This window comes from Myxocyprinus asiaticus, chromosome 13, assembly GCF_019703515.2.
Source record: "Myxocyprinus asiaticus isolate MX2 ecotype Aquarium Trade chromosome 13, UBuf_Myxa_2, whole genome shotgun sequence".
Lineage (NCBI taxonomy): Eukaryota > Metazoa > Chordata > Actinopteri > Cypriniformes > Catostomidae > Myxocyprinus > Myxocyprinus asiaticus.
In genome coordinates this window covers 8,279,661-8,297,057 of record NC_059356.1, presented here as the reverse complement: position 1 = coordinate 8,297,057, position 17,397 = coordinate 8,279,661, and the positions used below count along the sequence as shown (strand labels likewise).

Below are 17,397 nucleotides of genomic sequence, written 5' to 3'. Positions count from 1 at the left end.
GTTGAGGATTCAGTTTTATGTGTGACATATTGGGCACTCAAATTACATTTTGCCTCAGACTCTGTATTTTAGTACATTGGTACACGGAGATGGGCAGGGTAGTGGCATTTGAGGAGATAGCATGTAGAAGGCTAGGCAACCGGGATTTGTACAAAAGGAAATGGGGCAGCTATTTAGCCTTTTTGGAAGGCTCTTGGGGAGGGGCAACAGAGAGAGACTAGTGGTTTTGGATGTGAGTGTTGCAATCTTTTTGTTTTTGAAAGTATGCTTTTTTATTGTCTATTTGTGTGTCTTTGTCAGTTGGTTTTTTAACACTGGAGTGCTTGTTTGTGTCGGGTGGGGGGGGTTAATGTTCAGGGGGAAAAGTTATGATTTCATGTGGTTTGATTCTGCATTTTCTGTTGTGTCTATTTGATTTGCTGCATGGAATCAATAAAAATTGTTAATAAAAAAATAAAATAAAAAAAAGACCTAGAACTACTTCATATCCCTGCGTTTACTAGAAAAATAATTGAACACTTTAAAATGTCTGTCAACCAATCAGAATCAAGCATTCAACAGACCCATGGTATAACCTATTTTAAACGACTATTATAACGGAAAAAAAGAAAAACAACAACATGGAATTCTTCCACTTCAAAAATTCATTTGCCACACTGAAAGTCCATTAAAATGAACTAGTGAAGTCAAAAGCATCATTAAAAAAATGGTTATAAAACTTAAAAGAATCTTAAAGACCTGAATATAAGAAAATGGTTAATTGCAGATTTTCCCATACAACAAAGAGATATAATGAGACTTAGTGAGATTTCATGTCTTTATTATGCATCATGTGACATCTTTTTCTGCCCATTTCTGCCTGGTTCTGTGACCCGAACTTCAAGAGTTGGATTTTATGTCCCTCACAGACCTTTAGTGACCAGGTGTGTGTGATGATGAAGAACGAGGCATCAAAATAAAAGCTGAAGCAGCATTCTCAAGTTCAAAATGACAGTTTAAAATATGACAAATAGAAAAATATAATTCATTCATTCATTCTTTATATCATCATTTATAAGCATTGTTGAAGCACATATATGAAGAGAAAAAGGACACTTATAACCTACAAGAAGAAATGATTCAGTATTTTCTGTTCTGCAACACTTTAGAATAAGATTCTGATCACTGCATGCATGAGGCATCATGAACAATGAATATTTTTAACGGCATTTATTAATAGTTAATTTTTCGTTCATGTTAGTTCATAATGCATTAAATAAAATGTATAACTTTTAATTTAAAAATGTCAAGTATTAGTATATGTTGAAATTAACATTAACCAAGATTAATAAGAGCTGAACAGTTTTGTTTATTGTTAATTCATGTTAAGTAATGTTAAACAAATAGTTCACCCAAAAATGAAAATTCTTTCATCATTTACTCACCTTCATGTCATCCCAGATATGTATGACTTTCTTTCTTCTGCTGAACACAAATGAAGATTTTTAGAAGAATATTCTCAGCTCTGTAGATCCATACAATGCAAGTGAATGGTGACCAAAACACTGAAGCTCCAAAAAGCATTTTTAATCCATACGATTCCAGTGGTTTAATCAATGTCATTTGAAGCGATCCAATCAGTTTCGGATGAGAACAGACCAAAATATAACTCCTTTTTCTCTATACATCTTGCCATTGCAGTCTTGAGGCACAATCATGATTTCAAACTCGATTACACTTCCTAGTGCTTGACGCATGTGCAGAGCTCTAGATGGCAGTATAGGAAGTATAATCGAGCTTGAAATAATAATCGCCAAGGAGACTGCTGTCATGGTTTATAGAGAAAAAAGGAGTTACACTCTGGTCTGTTCTCACCCCAAAACATTAAACAAACCACTGGAGTTGTATGGATTACTTTTATGTAGTCTTTATGTGTTTTTTTTAAGCTTGAAAATTTTGGCACCCATTCACTTGCATTGTATGGACCTACAGAGCTGAAATTTTCTTCTAAAAATCTTCATTTGTGTTTTGCAATAGAAAGTAATACAAACTAGGGATGGCATGAGGGTGAGTAAATGAGAATTTAAATTGTGTAAAATATTCTTTTATCAAAAACAAATACAACCATATTTTAAAGTGTTACGAGTAAATCAATACCTGAAACAATTCCTTTGAATACTTAAGACATCATTCTCACCAAATAAAGAGCGAAAACAATCCTAAAATGTGGTGGCTAAAAAGTGGCAACCAGGTTATGACATGTTTAAATGAAGATGGACCCATTCTTATCAATCCTGCAATTATCTACAGGACAAACCATAGTTCACCAAAAAGTTAGTCCATTATTTTCTCATCCTCATTCAGTTTCCAAATACTTATGACTTTCTTTATTCCGTGGAACACTGAATGTCAGAGCTGATTTTTTTTCCTATAGGATGAAAACGCAGTGTCCTTTTTGGAGCTTTCCAGTCCCTCAGTCATTTTTTGGGGGTGATTTATCCCTATAAACAAAAACAGCAGCTAGTGGTTTGACCAAATAATGGTGTAACTTGAGTCTCCTAATGTTGTGATCTTTTACACAAATTATGCCAAGAAACAAAGGAAAACTACTCGAGAGTTGAGAACCAAAAAAACTTAAGTGTGAAATACTACAACACAGCATTTAAATATTTGTGTGGGCGGTAGGTCACATAATGATCTTCAGCAGGGTCAATTCAGGCAGTCTTCGTCTTTGTACAATGCGATCTTTGTGAAGTGAACTGTGCAGTAATGGACAAATAACATGTCCTTGATGAGATGTATTTCAACTCAAAGGACATTCAACGTGACGACAAATAGTTACAGTATCACAAAACTGATTCGCGTCAGTCTCTCGATGAACGGCTTCCGTTCATGAGAAGTTTAGCTTGTTTTGTCACTATACACAATGATTCCATGCAATGGAAAAGGTATCGGCTCTGCCTCCTCCTCTGAGATTAAGCCAATCAGGGAGGAGCATTGTTTTACAGTAAAGTGCACTTCTTCAATCTGCTTCTGACGGTTTAATATCAATGCTTCAAAATAAGCATATAGTGATCAAGCCAGAGGACTCCAGTGAGCTTCAAATAAGAATTTTGGCTACTGTTTTACAGAGGAAAATAATGTGCACAGTTTGATTTTCTTTTAACAAAGAATAAAAGGGCCGTTCACACAGGACACATTCTTGCACCCATCTGCGCTGTTATTTTACTTACTATGTAACCATGAGCTAGATCGGGGTACTACTATACGTTGATCGTGATCAGTGTTGGGTGTAATTTAAATACTTTTAAGTCAAAAGTAGTGTAATACATTACATTTAAAATTCTTGTAATCAGATTACAGCAACTGACTTTCAATTAAGGTAATTACTTTTTTTAGTACATTAATTGGGTTAAACAAACAGTGTTTCTGAAGTAATATTTATGTATTATGTCTGTTAGTCTTTTTGTGACAGCTAAAAGGTGAATGAATGACAATGAAAAAAGATGAAATATAGACAGTATTTTGAATTTGTTGAGCTGAAAAACAAACATTTCTGTGAAAAGTGTTTTGGAGAGTACCGATTACTTTTTCCAGGAAGTAATCAGTAAAGAAATCTGATTACAATTTTACTCAAGTAATTATCAATTTGTAGTAAGTTTGAGTAACTTACCCAACATGCTATGTTAAGGCTTCTCCACACTGGTGTTTTCCTCCAACATTACCGCATAAATTGGAAAACGATGAGATTAGGAAACGGAAAACTGCGTTTTCAAAAGAAAACAGATTAGTGTGGATGTGACATTAATTTGTATATTTGTCCTATTGTTTTTCTTTGTTCTATTGCTTGTTATTTGCTTCTTTATTCTTATTGTACTATTGACTTTATATTTGTCTTAAATACTTACTTGAGAACTTCAATTACATGTTTACTTAATTCAAATGTTTTATTCAATTTTGGTGTAATATCGAAACTGGTAACGAGAATCACCAAATTTCACTGGTATTGGTACCGACAACTGAAATTTTGTTATTGTGACAAAACTACTTACAATATATATTTAAATTGAGCTTGGTACATCTTATAATAATATTCTGAAAAGCAGATCTATTGCCATAGAAGTGTGAGGACCCCCTACACCGGATTGACATCTTTGACCGTTGTGACATGTTTAGCTGTTTTTTTAGCATCTTGCGCCATGAGCATCAAATTTTTAAGACTTTGCTTGAAGTTTAAAACAGCTTAACTGTTACAAATATGCCACGAAACACCTGCGTTTTGTTCCATTTCGTGTACGCCAGATCTACATCTTTGACCGTTGTGAAATATTTTTCCCTTTTTTTTTTTTTTAAATATCCTGCGTCATGAGCACTGCATTTTTAAGACATTGCTTGAAGTTTCAAAAGTTCAACAGTTATAACGTGTTATGAGACACCTGCGTTTTGTTCCCTTTCATGTACGCTTGATATATACCTTTAAACGTAGTGGCACATTTTGCTTTTTTGTTTTTTTTCAGCATCTTGTGCCATGAGCACCACATTTTTAAGACTTTGCATGAAGCTTTAAAAGAGTTCAACTTTTAAAAATATATGTTACAAAAAACTTGCATTTGTTTTATTCTGTTGCGCTACATCTCGCTTTTTCAAATACAAAAAAAGTGTTCTGTGTGATTGGCCCCTAAAAGTGTATAATTGTTCAGATTTGGGTCTTTGTACCATTAACCCACACCGTAAACTATTTGCTAATAATACTCAGAACAATGTATTTAAGTGACTGTTGAACATTGATTTATGAAAGCAAGACTCATACAATGTCTGGCAGTCTTTTTGTGCAAATGTATATAGTTTCTCAGGTAGATCCACCCTCAACTAGTTGCTTAGCCCTCAACAGACTAGCAATGGGATGGTCTCAAAGACCACAACACGTAAACATCACTCTTGTGAACTGTCCTTCAGGGATTTCCCCATTCTCCTCCGATTGTTCAAGCTCTACTGGGCTACCTAATGCGACCATCAATTTTGACTGGCCCAAGTTCTGATTTGGGGTCCGGGGACAACGAGCTCCAAGAGGTTTTGCTGCAGAGTCCAATGGTGGGACAGGAAGAGGTCTGCTCAGAGCAGATATGTCCTGTGACCCAGAAGGTCCCAACCAAGCTGTCCACCCAGGCCTCCAGTGGCTTTCCGACCAGGTAAGTCTTCTTATGCGCCTCCTGCAGGGCGGGCTCGCTGGGCGGCAGCTTTAACACATGGGAGAGCTGCTGGAAGCTTTGCTCCAAGTACACGTTACCTGGAGGACCTGCATGTATCCACCCATGGTCTTCTGAAAAGACAACAAGAGGAACACAAGTATTTAGTCGGAGAAACAGATAAAGGTTAGAATTTCTGCAGCACTAGCATTAACAGTCAAAACTGCAAAAAGAGTGAAATACATAAATTTAAATGACTTCTTCAGTGTAAGGAACAAAGCTTTAAGCATTGATGTCTCACCTGTGCGCAGTGGCTCTCGTCCCTTGAAGGTCAGGGGCATGACTAGGAAGCGAGCTTCTGCTACACGCTCCCACAGCCGCAGCACACACACCGTCCAAACTCCCGGCCTGAGGGGGCGCTGCAGGGGCGGCTTATATTGTGTGAACTCTGTCTCCACATCTATGCTGATGTCATAGGATGCTGCCACTATGTGTGCTGGGTCAATCCACACTATGGTGGCTGTAAGGTTGGGCCCGCGAGCCCACTTCTGAACAGCCACCGGCTCATCAAAGGGTCCCATCACACCGCCAAAGTTACGGAAGATTCGCTCCTTTGGGTCCCATTCGGTTCCAACCTAGTATACAGCATCCACAAAACAAATATAATGTTAAAGCCAACATGAAATCAACATGTTTCTGGTTCTTCCTGTGCACGATTACTCTGCACATGTTTTTTTCAAGTAAACATTTGTCTTCCTAATAATTTATCAAAATGTAACAACTTGCTCCACCTCTGAAATGGCTTTTATTTTCAGCTGATGTCCCAAATCCCTCTGACTTTCAAACACTGATTCATTTGTTCTATTGATCTCCACAGACCCTCTACATTGCGTCCCACTGTTCCTCTCACCTCGAGGTGTTTGAGTCTCTCAAACTCATGAAGGTTGTGTTCCAGCTGCAGTGCTGTCTGGGGAACAGCCCACAACTCCAACATCTCTCGCGACCTGCTCACCAAATTCTGCACCTCTTGCCTCACCAGGTAACCTTGGAAATGGTCATCATAAAAATACAGATGCACAGAGATGGGGTAGCCAATGGGCTCAAACCTGTGGAAGAATAAGAAACAGAAGTTAAACCACTGGATTGACAGACAGACAGACGGACAGAGAGATGAACAAACAGATAGAAAACATGAATCGATAGACTAGTAGGTGGACTGATAGACAGATAGATAGATGGGCAGACAGACAGGTGGACGGACAGACAGACATACGCATAGACGGAAAGACAGGTAGAAGGACAGACAGATGAACAAGTAGATGGACAGACAGACTGACAGACAGAGACACAGGTAGATGGATAGAAAGGTAGACAGAAAAACAGAGACAGGAAGATGGAGAGACAGATAGACTGTCAGACAGGTAGATGGACAAACAGACAGACAGAGTTATGGAGAGACAGGTAGACAAACAGACAGGCAGAAAGACAGGTGGACAGACAGACAAATGGATGGACAGACAGATGAACAAGTAGATGGTCACACAGGTAGACAGACAGATAGATGGACAGACAGAAAGGTAGATGAACAGACAGATAGAAAGACAGGTGGACAGACGGATAGACACAGTTAAATGGACAGACAGATTAACAATTAGATGGACAGACAAACAGGTAGACGGTCAAACAGAGAAATAGAAGGACAGACAGACAGGTAGATGGACAGACAGATGGGTAGACGGATGGACAGACAAACAAACAAACAGACAGGTAGATGGACAGAAAGATAGACGGGCAGACAGACAAACAGTTGGATGGACAGATAGATAAATAGGTAGATGGAGACACAGATAGAATGACAGACAGGTAGACGGACAGACAGACAGATAGACGAACAGACAGACAAAAAGACAGGTGGACAGACAGATAGATGGCCAGACAGACAGGCAAATGAACAAACAGAAAGAAAGACAGGTGGGCAGATGGATGGACAGACAGGTAAATGGACAGACAGATGAACAAGTAGACAGACAGACAGACGGACAGGCAAATGAACAGATGGGTAGACGAACTGTCAGAAGGGTAGGTAGACAGATAGAAAGGTAGACAGACAAATGGACAAACAGGTAGAAGGACAGACAAATAAACTTATGAACAAATAAAATTAATACCGTGGTTTCATCAACAGTTGATCATCATTGATTGCTTGTCATAAATTTCCGATAAGGCTTAATGACTGTGAACTACTCTGCAACAGCTGAAAACACTCACAAGCCCCAACATACTTGGAGAAAATACAGTGTTTTCACTCTTAAGGATGCAGTGCATACACTTACACCGATCAGCTACAACATTAAAACCACCTGCCTAATATTGTGAATGCTATTCTGAGATGCGGGTTGGCAGTGTTAAGGTGGCACGAGGGGGACCTACACAATATTAGGCAGATGGTTTTAATGTTGTAGCTGATCGGTGTATATAATAAAGCGGATTTTTTTGAAGTTTGATAATCACATTAGGTCTTATCACGATTCCTATCTTTCTGCCCCCAAATTTAAGACTCATTTAAATAAAAATTATGAATTTTGTTTTATCAATTAAGATATTTAAGATTTTTTATGACCTTAAATTTTGGAAAACAGTATTTAAGACATTTTAAGGACCTGTGGGAACCCTGTAAACAGACAGACAGACGGACAGAAAAGGTAGACAGACAGACAAACAGGTAGATAGACAGACAGAGATAGAGAGAGAGAGAGAGAGAGAGAGAGAGAGAAAGAGAGACAGACAGACGGATGGACAGATAGAGAGATGGACAGACAGACAGTTAGACGGATGAACAGATAAGACAGACAGGTAGATGATTAGATGGACAGATGAGTAGACAGACAGATGTACAGACAGGCAGACTGTTAGACATACAGATGAGAAGTTGGACAAACAAAGATGGGTGGACGTTAGATAGACAGACAGATAGACAGATATAGTTAGGAATAGCTAGATTGATAGATGGATGGTTGATCGGCTGGATGGAAAGACACAAAGACAAATGAACAGATGGGTAAACAAGATGGATATATTCAGTGCATCCGGAAAGTATTCACAGTGCTTCACTTTTTCCACATTTTGTTATGTTACAAAATGGATTAAATTCATTATTTTCCTCAAAATTCTACAAACAATACTCCATAATGACAACGTGAAAGAAGTTTGTTTGAAATCTTTGCAAATTTATTAAAAATAAAAACGAAAAAAAAAAAAAAAAAAAAAAAAAAAAAAATCACATGTACAGAAGTATTCACAGCCTTTGCCATGACACTCAGAATTGAGCTCAGATGCATCCTGTTTCCACTGATCATCCTTGAGATGTTTCTACAACTTGATTGGAGTCCACCTGTGGTAAATTCAGTTGATTGGACATGATTTGGAAAGGCACACACTTGTCTATATAAGGTCCCACAGTTAACAGTGCATGTCAGAGCACAAACCAAGCCATGAAGTCCAAGGAATTGTCTGTAGACCTCCGAGACAGGATTGTATCGAGGCACAGATCTGGGGAAGGGTACAGAAGAATTTCTGCAGCATTGAAGGTCCCAATGAGCACAATGGCCTCCATCATCCGTAAATGGAAGAAGTTTGGAACCACCAGGACTCTTCCTAGAACTGGCCGCCTGGCCAAACTGAGCGATTGGGGGAGAAGGGCCTTAGTCAGGGAGGTGACCAAGAACCCCATGGTCACTCTGACAGAGCTCCAGCATTTCTCTGTGGAGAGAGGAGAACCAGACGGAAGCCGCCACTCAGTAAAAGACCATGACAGCCCACCTGGAGTTTGCCAAAAGGCACCTGAAGGACTCTCAGACCATGAGAAACAAAGATTGAACTCTTTGGCCGGAATGGCAAGCGTCATGTCTGGAAGAAACCAGGTACCGCTCATCACCTGGCCAATACCATCCCTACAGTGAAGAATGGTGGTGGCAGCATCATGCTGTGGGGATGTTTTTCGCCAGCAGGAACTGGGAGACTAGTCAGGATCGAGGGAAAGATGAATGCAGCAATGTACAGAGACATCCTTGATGAAAACCTGCTCCAGAGTGCTCTGGACCTCAGACTGGGGCGAAGGTTCATCTTCCAACAGGACAACGACCCTAAGCACACAGCCAAGATAACAAAGGAGTGGCTACGGGACAACTCTGTGAATGTACTTGAGTGGCCCAGCCAGAGCCCAGACTTGAACCCGATTGAACATCTCTGGAGAGATCTGAAAATGGCTGTGCACCGACGCTCCCCATCCAACCTGATGGAGCTTGAGAGGTCCTGCAAAGAAGAATGGGAGAAACTGCCCAAAAATAGGTGTGCCAAGCTTGTAGCATCATACTCAAAAAGACTTGAGGCTGTAATTGGTGCCAAAGGTGCTTCAACAAAGTATTGAGCAAAGGCTGTGAATACTCGGGTACATGTGATTTTTTTTCGTTTTTTATTTTTAATAAATTTGCAAAGATTTCAAACAAACTTCTTTCACATTGTCATTATGGGGTATTGTTTGTAGAATTTTGAGGAAAATAATGAATTTAATCCATTTTGGAATAAGGCTGTAACATAACAAAATTTGAAAAAAGTGAAGCGCTGTGAATACTTTCCGGATGCACTGTAGATGGGTAGCAAGATCGATAGAAAGATAATGGATAAACCGGTAGATGGATGTGGATAGATAGACCGACAGACGGATAGATGGATGGATAGATGGGACTCTCACCGGCAGGCGTCAATACTGCTTTGAGTGGTCTCCTGTCTACGGAGGGCCAGTCTAAAGAATGACGAGTATGCAGTAAGGGCCACATCATTCAGTGACGAGACTTTGTCAGCCTGCTCGAACAGACTCTCCCAGTATGCTTTCAGTGCCACTGTGCCTGGCGGGTACTGCCCGTACAGATGAGTGTCCAGGATATCTATGGCCTCCTGGTTCACAGTGGACTCAAACTTGCGGGCAAAGAACGTGGGTCGCGTCAGCTGCTGTTGATGGAGAAAAGAGGAGTTGGGGTAGAGTCAGTGTCTATGAACTTCTATGGTTATTACTGCATGCACTGATAATTTGCTAAGAGCCACCAGCGACGAAATTGTTCTCTGACTGAACAAGCCTGAAATATTTGAATGTTCATATTACAACGTTATAGAGCACAACAGTCGGATTCTAGAAGAAACCTATCCTGCTCACTTTCTCCACAGAGAAATTGACGATATCATAATTGGATCCCGACTGAACGTTCGCTTCAGTTTAGTCCAGTATCCTCATACACACTGTACCTGTATTCTGATGAGGTCTGCGGGTTTGAAGTCATTAGGTGAACAGCCACACCAGTCCACTATGTGCTTATACTGGCACTTACAGCCCAGCTTCCTGTTCCAGTTGGTCACACGCAGGTTATTGTCCACCAGAGTCTCACACATGTGGCTGTTTCCCAATACTGTGTGAAAGAAAGACTGAGAACCAGACAGAGAGGAATTACACAAATGTAGCCTCAGGGACACAGCGCTGGTGTTTACTGATAACTGCTGTGCCAATGGAAGAAACAGGACTAATATAAACAGCTTGGACTTATGAACCGAGTGATATTAAACCAAAATTAATATACAACAATAATGCAGGCCTGAAAGAAATAAGGGCACATTGCAGTAACGAGAATTTGTAGGAGAAATGTGCTTAATTTTCATGAAAATAAGGGGATGCAAATGAGTGCAAAGATGGCATAGTACCTCAGCAGGCAGAAGAGCGTAGGTGTAAAACTGCTTGAGCCCCATCACCAGCTCATCCTGAGAGTTCACCACATATTCCACAAACCGCCGCGTGAGGGAGAACCAGTCTGAGCCTCCAGACACCTCCAGCCCCTCAGGGATGGTGCGCTCACCCAGACGCCACATGTGATTGTCACATTCATGGAACAGGCGATCCAAACCCTGCTTCTTAATGAACCTAAATGACAGGATGTTGACCAATGTCACCACAATCACAGTCACTTCAATCAGAGTACAGTTTCAAAGCTATTTAGACCTTAATTATACATATATAAAAAAATGCTATTCAAACAGACAATGACTTGAATACAACTCTTCTATGGTGAACATTTTACATTCAAAATTAAAATTAATTTGAATATTTTGCTTGTTAATGCAAATTTGGCAATGCAGTATAATTCTCCTGAGATGGTAACTAGGGAAAAATCCCTATAAAAATAAACAACAACAACAAAAAAAAACCTTGTAGTTTGGCATTATCATTTATTATAATTTCTTTAAAAAGTCATTAAGTAATGAAGCAGTTTTGTTTCAAAATATACATTTGAAAACAATTTCTAATCAAGTGTCACTATGATGGAACCAACAAAAACTATTATTAATATTTGAAAAACTTTTGCCCACCAAATCAAATGTCAGTGTTGTGTAACCAACTAAATAATACTATTAATATATGAAAACCTTTTCTCCGCCAAATCAAATGTCAGTGTGATGTAACCAACACCCCCCCACCCCCACCCCAATGGTTCATAATTTACATTGCAACATGTTTGAAAACTTCTGTTTGAAAATAATGATGACGATCTAAGGAAAATGTGTGAAAACTTTTTACTTTAAACCACTTGACAGATAATTCGTTTTTCATTTTTGTCTTCAAAACGGAATAACCAATAAATTAACAGTTTTCTTGTTTTTCATCTAGAAAGAAATAAGCAACATTGAGAAAACACTTTACATTTTTTAGTTTCATAAAAGAAATAGAAAAACAGGAAATCAGCTGGATTTCTCGTTTTTTCATTCAATCGTTTAAAATAATGTACAATCTTATTATTTGATTTGCACAAGTGGATGGATGTGAGATGCCCATTTCTACTGATTGGTTAAACCTGCAATGTCTTCTGTCCTTCCTCATTAATTTTCTTCAGAATAAAAGCCTTTTCACACGGTACACATGGCGAGCGCTAAATCACCGCAAATTTATCGCGTGGCCTACATTGAGGACAGCTTTTTTTAGTCAATGCGGCGCTCGCATTGCAGTTTCAGGTGTGCAGGTTGCTATGGTTACTGTCAGAAAGGACTTTATTTTGCCCGACATGTCTTTCTGTATACCTTTTTTTTTTTTTTTTTTTTTGTGAAATATCGAGTGGGGGAATAAATGTGTGTCCATATACAGTAGGCTATGTGTTAAACAGAACAGAATGAACCTTACATTTTTTCATAGTTTTCATTTTATTTTTTAGGATACAACAACTAACCATGAACTGATTGAATAAAATGAAACCCTTATCTATTCAGTTGTCTCTCTTTAACATCTGGATTACATGATCTCCATATGCGTTCAACCATTATGCAATAAAATATTATTTATGGACCACAAATGTGTTTAAAACTGAATGGGAATTAAGTAAAATAATTGTTGTACATGATTAAGGCTCATCTCGCCACAATTTGATTATAGTTTTTAATATTATAACCCCATTATAATAGCTGGCCTTATTAATATTAGGCCTATATGCCTACTCCATGTGAGTGCCTTAGAGTTTTGGCTTGATGTAGCCTAACAGCAACGCATTTCTCTAAGACCAGTGTGGATGGACGGGCAACACTTTTAATACACTTTTGGTGTATTTAATTGAACTTTTTGATACAAAAAAGTTTTAATTAAACAGATTATTAATTACTCAGATGATCAATTAATTAATTACACTAGGGATTCATGCTTTGAGTGTGAGGGGGCCGTTTTCAGGTTCAGATAGGTAGGTCTAATTAAAAACAATGTTTCAATAAACCAAGCAAAATGCAACTGAATGTCAGTGAAAGTAAATCAGGAATAGGGCACGATCGGTTGCATTTTATTTCATGAATTCAATGGAATGGCGAGCAGTCCTCAGATAGGCGGTAAGTAAAGAATTGTGCTCACACCCCGACAATGAATTTGACACTTGCTAAATAAAGACTGGAAAGCAAAAGTTGTAACTACGAATTAAAAAAAAATAAAAAATAGAAAGAGAAAAAAAATAATAATAATACAGTACATGAACAACGCCCTCAAAAAATCCCATGGTCCTTTTGTGTCCTATATACTCTTCAAAACCATGTCGATGTCCTGTGAGGCTTATTCACATCCAATGAACATTTATATTTCCCATTATGTTTCCCCTGCAATTATTGGCTTGATTTAATTACCATTAATAATAACAACAACAACAATAATGACCAAATAAAGTCTATTTAGTTACAGTTATTTCATTTTGAAGACAAAAAGGATAAAACAAATTATCCGTAGGTACAGGATATATGAGTCACTCAATCGTTTTTTTTGTTGTTTTTTTTTTCAAAACTTATGAAACCAACATGGATGCAAAGATTACATTTCTAGGAACTTGGCCAATGCACTTTAAAACAGATTTTTTTTTTAATTATTTCTCCTGCTCATCATCTCAAACATCCTTATTTGTCACTGACCCACAATAAAAATAAAGCATCCATGATGCATTTTAGATGTGTAACCTCTGCAATGAGTTTACTTCAAGAACAGGAAGTTAGAACGGTCAATGATCTACCTTGCGTTTTCTCTGCCATGAGACTTCAGGAAGTTCTTGTCACGGTTCTGGGAGAGAAAAGCCACCAGCTCATCGTTGGTCCTGTTTCAGACCGATAGTATAGGAGGAGAAAAAAGGCAGATAAACAACGAGGGATTATGCCAGAGATATAGCACTGACTGTAGGGTGCAGTGGGTAAATGCGAAGACGTCTTCTGGAGGGAATTATCTGCTGCTGACAGGATTTGGCTGACATCAACGTCTGCATGTGCATCTGACCATTTACAGCCACTCAACGTTTTTAGTTCGCTTTGAAAAAAGAAAACAGCACAGACATCTGGAGGGACTGTGAACATGTAGGGCGCTGATGTGTTACGGAAATCCTCCCAGGACAGATTGCAAAGAAAGAGAGATTTGCCAGCATAATCATGCTTGCACACAAATAACAGCGGCTTTGAGCGGAAACCTGCAGACACAATCTACTGAAATGCGTAGTGTTAGGTACTCATAATACTTATTTTGTAACAACATTATCAATTATCTTCCTGAATTTTAGACAGGAATGCACAATATATCGGCACCATGTGGGTTATTAGCCAATATCGGCATATTTAGTGAGGGATGCACAATATATCGGCACCATATTGGTCATCAACTGATATCGGTAGATTTTGTAAGTGATGTACAATATATTGGCATCATATCTGTTATCAGCCAATATTGGCAGATTTAGTGAGGGATGCACAATATATCGGCACAATATCAGTTATAGGCCAATTTAGCAAGGGATGCACAATAATAACGACTCTATATTGGTTATCAGCTGATATTGGCTGATGTTGTAAGGGATGCACAATATATCGGCACAGTATCGGATATCAGCTGATATAGGACAATTTAGTAAGTGATGCACAAAATGATGACTCTATATTGGTTATCAGCTGATATCGGCTGATATTGTTAGGGATGCACAATATATCGGCACCCTATTGGTTATAAGCCAATATTGCCAAATCTGTACTGTAATTACATGTAAAATAGAAAGGGATGCACAAAATATTGGCACAATATCGGTTATCAGCCGATATCAGATGATTTTGTAAGGGATGAACAATATATCAGAACCATATTGGTTATCAAGTGATATTGGCTGATTTTGCAAGGGATGCACAATATATCGGCACCACATCGGTTATCAGCTGATATCTGCAGATTTAGTAAAGGATGCACAATATGTCAACATAATATCATTTTTTTTTTTAACCTAATATCAGACTATTTTGTAAGGGACGAACAATATATCAGCACCATATTGGTTATCAAATGATATCGGCTGATTTTGAAAGATGTTTAACAATATATAGGCACCATATCAGTTATCAGCTGATATTGTCTGATTGTGTAAACCTTATCAACTATCCTTATCATCGAAATTGTATATTTAAATGTGAACTTTTATTTCAGCCTAATTTTAGATGTGGTTTACTTTTGCCATCATCTGACGATAACTCAAAAAGCATAGCGAGTTTACCGCAAAGATACAGAATATCAGCGAGTCGCTGCGTACATATAAAAATAGCAGAGCTGTGTGCGTTAATGCATTTAAATCAGTTACGTTTATTGCTTGAAAAAAGTTCACACAACCTTTAATAATGTTACTTTGAAATATTCATAAACGTCTTTCAGCTCTGAATTATGCCTGGTGTCTAAATTAAATTGCATGTTAAGCAATTTTTTTACATTGTGCCTTACATCATGATGCCTTTAAGTTTAAACTCACATTTGGAATGTTATAATTGCTTATTACTTTATACATTTATCTAAGAGCTATAAAAAGTTTACGGTTAGTTTGTGAATTAGAATAGTTACTTATAGCTAATACTGCAAGTTCTCTAATATCCAGCTAATAATCAAAATCCATTGGTTAGAACTCTGAGCTCTGTCTTTTTCGCTGTTTTTTAAACAAATAATATATATCTACAATAGTGGCCAATTATCAGTTATAAGCTCATCATCATCACAATAATTATCAGTATCAGCAAGAACTTTAATATGGGTGCCTCCCTAATTATTTAATTAATTAGTCTCATTTTTGTAGATAACTACAACAGCTCTGGGCTTCCTTAAGAGAGATTAGTCGAATAATTGTTTAGGCAAATCACTGACTAGTCAACTTTGGGAAAATAAATGCTGTTTTCCACATCCCTACTCAAAGCATCGATAACAGAGGTTTGAATTGAGTGTGTAATTACAAAAATAAATTTTACTATAATATGGTCAACAAGAACAAATTACATAAAATAAACATGAAAGGTGACATAAATAGCAGTAGAATGTACATCATTAGCAGTAAGCTGACCTGGTGGGAAAGTCAGTAGCGCTGAGGTTGATGAAGAAGTCCCATTTCCAGTCCAGCATTGAGAGCAGATCGTGCATGCTACGCAGGTATGCCTTCAGCAGACTGGCCCCGCCCCAGATGGTGACCATGCGCCAGGGCATGGCTCTCACGTTAGGGTAAAGCTCCGCTATCTGCAGCACCTCTCGATGCATGTAGTTTGAACGCTGCAAGAGACAAAATAATGGTCTATAATTGCCGTATAAAAATAAGCTTTTCAATCAGCAGATTAGATCAGTTTCCTAATATGCAAAGGAACAGTTCACCCAAAACTGAAAATCATTTACATCATTTACTTTTTTTGGTAAACTACTGTATTTCTTTAATATTTAATGGGTGCTCTTGGATTCTGATTGAGTTCTAGCTGTAATAACAGCTTGGGCAACTCTTCTCAACTTCTTGGACTGAGCAGGTTTCTTATCAGGAAATCAACTTCACTTTAAGTACTTACTTTTTAGAGGCATGCTTCACAGTGGGGATGGTATTCTTTTCACTATAGGCCTTGTTGAACCCTATCCAAATATAGCACTTATGGTTGTGACCATAAAGCTCTATTTTGGTCTCGTCACTCCAAATTACAGTGTGCCAGAGGCGTGTCAAGGTGTTGTCGGGCATATTGTAACCGGGCTTTTTTGTGGCATTGGTGCAGTAAAGGCTTCTTTCTGGCAACTCGACCATGCAGCTCATTTTTGTTCAAGTATCGTCGTATTGTGATCCTTGAAACAACCACACCATCTTTTTCCAGAGCAGCCTGTATTTCTCCTGAGGTTACCTGTGGGTTTTTCTTTGTATCCCGAACAATTCTTCTGGCAGTTGTGGCTGAAATCTTTCTTGGTCTACCTGACCTTGGCTTGGTATCAAGAGATCCCTGAATTTTCCACTTCTTAATAAGTGATTGAACAGTACTGACTGGCATTTTCAAGGCTTTGGATATCTTTTTATATCCTTTTCCATCTTTATAAAGTTCCATTACCTTGTTACGCAGGTCTTTTGACAGTTCTTTTCTGCTCCCCATGGCTCAGTATCTAGCCTGCTCAATGCATCCACATGAGAGCTAACAAACTCATTGACTACTGATACACAGACACTAATTGCAATTTAAAAAGCCACAGGTGTGGGAAATTAACCTTTAATTGCCATTTAAACCTGTGTGTGTCACCTTGTGTGTCTGTAACAAGGCCAAACATTCAAGGGTATGTAAACTTTTGATCAGGGTCATTTGGGTGATTTCTGTTATCATTATGATTTAAAAAGGAGCCAAACAACTATGTGATGATAAATGGCTTCAT

The 17,397-nt window shown here is 38.3% G+C and overlaps 1 protein-coding gene across 4 annotated transcripts in view; it reads right to left on the bottom strand.

The window, feature by feature from the left end:
* Window positions 1–803: 803 nt before the first annotated feature.
* The window catches only part of LOC127450322 (xylosyltransferase 2-like), a 39,216-nt gene continuing 22,622 nt past the window's right edge, over window positions 804–17,397 (bottom strand). For all 4 annotated transcript variants that reach the window (XM_051714328.1, XM_051714331.1, XM_051714330.1 and 1 more), the window contains 8 exons: window positions 16,073–16,275; window positions 13,736–13,816; window positions 10,914–11,130; window positions 10,464–10,640; window positions 9,916–10,172; window positions 6,076–6,271; window positions 5,467–5,800; window positions 804–5,299 (listed from right to left, as the gene is read on the bottom strand). In XM_051714328.1, the coding sequence (XP_051570288.1) occupies window positions 4,977–5,299; window positions 5,467–5,800; window positions 6,076–6,271; window positions 9,916–10,172; window positions 10,464–10,640; window positions 10,914–11,130; window positions 13,736–13,816; window positions 16,073–16,275 (1,788 nt within the window). In that variant the 3' untranslated portion in view covers window positions 804–4,976. The remainder of the gene's footprint in view (window positions 5,300–5,466; window positions 5,801–6,075; window positions 6,272–9,915; window positions 10,173–10,463; window positions 10,641–10,913; window positions 11,131–13,735; window positions 13,817–16,072; window positions 16,276–17,397) is intronic.